This window comes from Magallana gigas, chromosome 1, assembly GCF_963853765.1.
Source record: "Magallana gigas chromosome 1, xbMagGiga1.1, whole genome shotgun sequence".
NCBI classification, from domain to species: Eukaryota; Metazoa; Mollusca; class Bivalvia; order Ostreida; family Ostreidae; genus Magallana; species Magallana gigas.
The window spans coordinates 5,075,489-5,083,131 of NC_088853.1; the positions used below are offsets into that span (position 1 = coordinate 5,075,489).

Below are 7,643 nucleotides of genomic sequence, written 5' to 3' on the forward strand. Positions count from 1 at the left end.
CATCAGATTTTGCTTAATTTGCGCAGGTAAACAGTTAACTGTTTCATTTACCGAAGTCTCTATTTGATTTGATACGTAAAAATCACGAAATACAGACGATAGTTTCCAGGTTACAAAGCATCAATAATGAAAACGGAACGAAAATCAGAACAAGCTAACACCAACGTCATGTGTGAAAACTGTCAACGCATTGAAATATTTAGCCTCAATTTACTTCACAAAATCGGCACCAATATATTTTGCATGTTTCAAAATTTCCCTTCATACGCGAACTGTTGCACAACAAGCAAATTCATCATAGTCAGATACACCCTTTTTCGTATAATGTCATGGCTGCTTTAAACAGAGAACCTCGTTTTAGAAGTATGGAATACGAGTCTTGGTAAAATGGGTATGCAAACCCGGGCCGTGGCAAAATAAAAGCCGGGGCAGATCGGCAATCGTCAATTCCAAATACGCATTATTTTGCAGCAATATTTACATCGAATACAAATATACTAGTCCATCAAATATCCTGAAATTTTAATGAGATTGGCAGATTAATAACTGCCAATCCTTTGTTTTGCCCAGGCCAAGTCTTGCCTACCCATTTTACCGGATGCCGAACCCGAAGCTATTAAACTGATTTAAACACGCCTTTCCTTTATTATTATTTTCGTAATTACTCAGATTTGAAACAGAATTACCCCTTAATTTTTGCAATTTATATTTTCCTTCCCATAAGGATAATTTATGCTAAACTACGTTGAATTTGCCCCGGTAGTTCTTGAGAAGAAGATTTTTAAAAATGCACCCCACTTTTTCTACAGTTTCAAGGTTTTCTCCGCTTTGAATACAGATCGAACTTTTATTTCTGCAATTTATATTCGCCATCCCATAAGGATGCTTTGTGCCAATTTTGGTTGAAATTGGATAAGCGGTTTTAGAGAAGAAGTTCAAAATGTAAAAAGTTTACAGACGGACAGACGGACAGACAGACGGACGGACAGACGGACGACGGACAAAATGTGATCAGAATACCTCACTTGAGCTTTCAGCTCAGATGAGCTAAAAACTGAATTCAAACGTTACTACTGAGAAGAAATGATTTGATATGTTTATGTGTATTACATTATGGAATTATATTTGTGTTGTATAAAAAAAAAATAAAAAAAAAACCCTCCAAATTCACCAGTGCCAATGATAAATTAGATTTGAACTTTTTGCCCAAATTTGAAAAAAATCTTTCATTGATGCAGCTTCAATATTATTATCCCATCAAGTTTATAACCAGTTTAAGAAATTTTGCTTAGCTAATACTTATTGAATACACCAAAAAATCCAATGAATTTGAAAAATACATTCAGTTTTACCATGCATTTATTAATATTTCTTAATTAGTGATTAACACATAATAAATCCTTATTCTCAAATTTATGTATTTCATGAAATAGTGAAAACCCTTATAAAAAATTAAATGTATATTAGACCATCCAAATAGTGAAATGTTCAGCTAATTTTCTTCAGTTGTGAATAGTTTTAGCTGACTTATACTCAGTTTTCAACATTTTTTTTGTCAAAATGACCTTTCTTCACTTAAAATTCTGAAAAAAATGTAAATTTTTGATGACAATCCAAATAGTGAAATGTTCAGCTGATTTTCTTCAGTTGTGAATAGTTTTAGCTGACTTATACTAAGTTTTCAACATTTTTTTTTGTCAAAATGACCTTTCTTCACTTAAAATTCTGAAAAAAATGTTAGTTTTTGATGAGTGATCAATATTTCTTTCATCATAAAGCATTTCCTTTTATAAAGATATAAGTATGTATTAAATATAGTCAGTATTTGTGACATAAACTTTGTCACTCACTGTCTTTTTAAATGTTGTGCATGGAAAAACTTGATTTTCAATGTTAAAAAATGGGTAATTTTGGGTAACTGCTCCTACGAGACCAATGCTGTTCCCACTGAATTTATTTTTGTTTCTCAAAATTTCATTAGTTAGGTTCATAAAATATGCCTCATTTTGTCCTTTCATGAAAATGTTTTGGATTTTATTAAAATTCCAAATTAACATTAAAATACCAGAATTTTTTTCCCCAAAATATGCACAAACTTCGTTAAGGCATATTTTTTGTTTGAAATCTATTTATAATTTAAAAGCAGTCTAACTTAAAGTATTAGGTTTGTTTAAACTATAGAATATAATTGTTAAAAAGTTTTTTTTAGAAATACTATTTATCAAACTTCACAACTTTTTTACAACTTCTGTGACCTTTTTGCACTAAACATGTTACAAATTCAAAAATAGACATTTTTTGCCTAGTTAGGCATACAATCAACTTTTCCCTTCACATATAATACAATCATGTTAAAATGAAGGGATACACAACGATTGATCGAAATCTAAGGCAAAGCATGTGCAAAGCACTGCGCCTGAATTTTGCTTAATAGTCATCATTACAACATCTCCGCAAGTTAATATCTACAACATCTCATACACCTTGACATACTTCCTCATGCTGCCCACAAAACACAGTTTTCTCTCCTTGTCCACCTTCATAAAGTCTGGTCTGGTGATGTCCTCGAACACATGGACACACCGTCCGTCCTTGGTCAACACGTGGATATTGTTGCTCTCTTTTCCCGCCACATAGATGTTGTCATCTCCGTCCACACTCAATCCACACGGAGACAGAAGACCGGGACTCCTGTACCTCCATACGGTGGTGCCCTGACTGTCCATGGCGACCACTTCGTTTGTCTTCCTATTGCTGTAGATTATGTTTGATGATGTGCTAGTGATGTGCTTCACTGACAGTCCTGTGTGGTATTTCTCATAATATCCACCATCTTTAGGAATCTGGATAATTAGGTCACCACAAGCCACGTACAAATATGTAACGCGGTCAATCAGAAATGATGTAAAGCAGTACGGGTTCTTCCAAATTCGTAGATCCTTACAAAATTGGAGATTTTTGGTGTCAAAAAATTTGAGAAAACTTGAATCGGTACATGCTACAATTAATTCTTTGTCGTGTTGAATTATTCCAAATGGTTTTGATATGTATGTTATTCTTTTTTTGAGTTCACCATATTCATTATATATTAAACATTTATCATTGCCCTTGCTACCTCTTTTAGAATTCCTTATTGAAACGATAAACTCACCAGATGATAGAAGAGTTCCATCCCGGACATAATTTCCATCAAGATAAGTTTCAGAAAAGAAACGCAAATGAATTTTCCTGATATCAGTATTTACATTTATTGTCCTCTCTAAAAACTGAACTGGAGTAACAGTAGTCAAGTTCATAAGTTCTTTCACCATTTTTGGTTTTTCCTCCTTCATTGATATCTTCAGCTGTTGGAAATCATACTTTAGTAATTGATCAAAGCATTTCTTTCCCCTATGATAAGCAACCGCAAGCTCTGTAGTATTTTCTATCGACTTGGATTCAGAAATTTTTTTTGCACTGAACCGAGCACAATCAATTCCATCCAACAATGAGTTAATATTTCTCTCATATTTTCCTTTGCCTTCCTTGACACCCTTGCTCATGTTGGTAAGAAACTGGTTTTTAAGAAACTGTAAATGGTGAATAGCTTCTTCAAAGACACTTTCTGTTTCTTCTGAAATTCGGTCCGATGTATTTTCCATTTGCCTAACACACATTTCTTGTTCAGTTTTTGTCCTCATTAGCTTATCTTCCAGAATTTTAACATGCTCCAAGAGCAAATCGAATTCTTTCCCCTCAAAGGATCTTTTAAGCTTTGTTGCAGTTTCTTCTATTGGTTCAACACTTTCACATTTCCTGTGCGTGGTACTTACACACATCGTACAGCATGGTTCTTCGTGATCTTGGCAGAATAACTCAATTGGCCTGTCCTGATGTTTCGTACATTCTTCCTCTTTGCTATGGAAAGTTAGGACGTCTATCCTAGATGTCTCACTCAGAGATAATATTTCATGTTTACGAGTTGTAAGTCCTCTTTTGTGATATTTTATGCAATCGGCGCACAGGTTTTCGTTGCAATGTAAACAAAAACCTGTCGCTTGTTCCTCTTCACTCTCACGTAGGCAAGCTTCACAAAATTGTTGACCCGAACAGCTGGCATATTTCTCAAGGATTCGATTTTCAGGAAAACACCTGGTCCAATTTTCAGGATTGTCAGTTGCGCTAGTGTTTGGAATGTAATCCCGGCAAAGTGGGCAATGAAAACCCAAACGAGACTCCGTAGTTTTGATATGGTTGGCAATGTAAGAAGATAAACAGTCGTGACAAAATGAGTGTTTACACGGCAGATACCTTGGTGTTTTAAAACTATCGTAACAAATTGAACACACGGTACCATCATGAACTGTCCCCTTTTCGACGGTCGCCATATCTCTCCAGAGTACAAATTGAAAGTGAATTATGTTTAACTAATAATTGGCACACACGACTAAAAGAATTTATGTGCTAAATGGTTGTCCATTATGAAAATCATACGACACAGAATCACTTGTGGCACATAACTTAGTTTTCTTAAGAAAAATGTTGGAAACACCTGCACGTGTCGTTGGTTTCAAGAAGTGGAACATTGATGGAAGCTCTATCGTGTCTGTAATATATTTTTGTCTGGCTCGCTCATTGTATTTTGACGCGGCGACGGTTCGAATAATAGATCTTTTTATAGTGAATTGAAAAGCAAACTTAAGATATTATCCATTGACAAACAGGGATTATTGATAATGTTTTCGTTAAAATAACTTTGACATTACTAACCCCCCTCCGCCTTCTAAAAACCTTACAAAGAAACCTGTCTACAGAATCCTAATATCAGTTTGAAATTTCATTGAATTAAGGAATAAATACTAATTTTATTTAACAAACGATCCTACAAAATTGGTCTATTCTAGTTGTTTGGAATTTGATATTATGGGGTTTTATCAATATTCCAAAATACCAATTTTTCATGGAACTTTGTTGAGTAATCTGCAAAAATAAATGAAATGTGATGTTTTAATACATTGTATACATATGATCATTGTCTACAAATTTACATATCATGGACGAAAGAAAAAGCAATATCTAATATTTTAAAGGATTTCTGCTGTTGACATAAATACATGTAAGCATTTGTCCATCTAATTCGATTTAAAGTCATTTGTTTCTTTTTTGACACTTATTTATTAAAATAAATAAAATGTTTCAAGTGGTGAATGTCCATTCTACGGCATTCCCAATCTATTAATTTCTCTAGTATACACTGTATATTAAAAATGGAAATATATGATAATTCAAACTTTTTGTTTGCTGAGTCCATGTCAAGTTTCTGCATTATTAAAAGATATATAGAGAGGCAAAAATAGGGTTAGAGAAAAATATATCGTTTACACAGAGAATATATATAATATATACAAAACAATCACTTTTTCAAACTAAGTTAATCAAGGGACCAAAACAAAGTGTGAACTTTGCAGCAGGTGTACATTTACACGTCGTCTCGGAATAAACAGTTCAAATTGATTAATTGATTTTGAGACTAAAAATAACGTTTTGTGTATAAAAGTTCACGCATCATGACTTAACAGAGGATTTGGGAAAAAGTAGATCTTTAACATTAACTGGTTTTTTGATCGCTTTTAAAAAGAAATAGTAAAAAAGAATTACTTAATTACAATTGTGACATTATTCTCATTTTATATAATTGCATATTTAATGCAAAATGTTGGTTGATGATTTACATTAATATAACGGGCCAGGATATAATAAGTTAGTACGAAACTAAGATTTAATTTTGTCACAAAATGTTCACATTACTTCTATTTGACTCATAGTTGATAAAACTCTTATCAGGCCAGGGCACATCTGATAACAGGTAATTCACACACGGAAACAAGCATATTTTTTGTCAATAGGAGTGTACATGTTATTGCTGATTGTTTCTTCATTGAAGCCTCTGTGTCCAAAAAATGTAAGCAGTACTTTGCGGCTTCATTTAACTTTCAGTTTAAAGTGGATGTGTGTGATAAAATATAAAAATGGCGTCCCCCCAGTTAAATACTACTACAGTCAATGATGATAGAGTGTGCTCTATATGTATTGAAAAGTTCAAATCACCAAGATGTCTTCCGTGTAATCATTCCTTTTGCACGATTTGTTTATCTTCTTACATTGCCAGTCAATGCAAATCAACAGAACCACGTTTGGGATTCCATTGTCCTCTGTGTCGTGTGTACACCCCTAGTGATGGAGAATCTGATAAACCAGAGGAGTGGGCGGAACGTTTTCCATTTAATGACATATTACAGATAATAGTTGATCAACCAGATGAAATACGTTGTCAACCATGCTTAAGAGAAAATGACGAGGAAAAGGCTACCGATTATTGTCTATCATGCAAGGAGTATCTGTGTGATCAATGCACTAAGTATCATAGGAGAAGTATGGCATCTTTAGACCACACTATAATGTCAACTATCGAAATGAAATCAGTGCAAGTAGCTCCTAAAGAAAGCACACATAGATGTCCTAAACATCGACATGAAAAAATACAGATGTACTGTCATGACCACGAGCAGCCTTGTTGTGGTCTGTGTGGTTGTACAGAACATAGGAAATGTGAGAGGGTGGATACTGTAGAAAATGCAGTACAATTCTTGAAAGAGAACCGACAGATAGATTCTCTGCTTAACGAAGTTAGTACAATAAAAAGAAAATTAATGACGGCAAAAACTAAAGGGGAGACGAATATGTCCGATATTGAAAACACAGTGGATGAAAATGTTGCCAAAACTGAAGACGAATTTTTATGCATAGTGCAGTTCTTTGAAAATTTAAAAAAAGATTTTGTACATGAAATATTTTTAACCCTTAAAAAAGGCAGAGAGGAGCTTCAAAGGGAAGTTGCAAATTTGGAAGATGGAATTTTTTACACAGATCACTTAGAAAGAGAACTTAAAAGAGCAAAGACAACAACAATCAACACAGATACACTGATGCAGCTGATTATGGTAAAGAAGCAACTACAAAGGGCAAAACTGCAAACATTTAGACAATTGCATGTAAATATTTCAGTAGAAAAAACGCAAGATTGGATGAATTTGAAGAAGGTGAGAAATATCGCCAGTGTTCAACATTCTGTGTCTTCTTCTCGTTGTTTTTATTTTGATATTAGAACTTTTAAATTTAACGAGCCTAAAAAACATACCATTACAGGCGGGTACTTGTTTAGCTGTTTGTGTTTATCTGAAGGAAAGCTTTTGATTGTTAGTTACCATGAGGTTGGACTTTGTTTGTTGTATGATAAAGAAATGGAAAATGTTGCATGGCTACAACATTTGAATCAACCGTATAACGCTTGTCAATGCCAAGAAGAAATTTTTGTGACTAACTCGGAATCAAAAACTATTGACGTTTTCTCTTCTTCTGATTTCCAAAAAATTAGAAATATCTCTCTATATGACAACGCTTACGGAATAACAAGCTGGAATAGCTATGTGTATGTCGCATGCGAAAAGCAAATATTGAAACTCGATAGAATGGGACAAATATTGAGAACGTATAATATGAATGATAAAAATAACTTACATCTTGTTGTAACAAAGAGTGGCATGATCGTCTACAGTAACTTGGAGATCGATAAAGTGACAGCAATGACCGGTGAAGGACAGGTT

General features: G+C 33.9%; 1 protein-coding gene across 1 annotated transcript; it reads right to left on the reverse strand.

Annotated features, from left to right (window-relative positions):
• Window positions 1–1,429: 1,429 nt before the first annotated feature.
• LOC136274474 (E3 ubiquitin-protein ligase TRIM56-like) lies at window positions 1,430–4,597 on the reverse strand. The gene has a single exon (XM_066081351.1). The coding sequence runs from the start codon at window positions 4,365–4,367 to the stop codon at window positions 2,466–2,468; it is 1,902 nt and encodes a 633-aa protein (XP_065937423.1). The 5' UTR covers window positions 4,368–4,597; the 3' UTR covers window positions 1,430–2,465.
• Window positions 4,598–7,643: the final 3,046 nt, after the last annotated feature.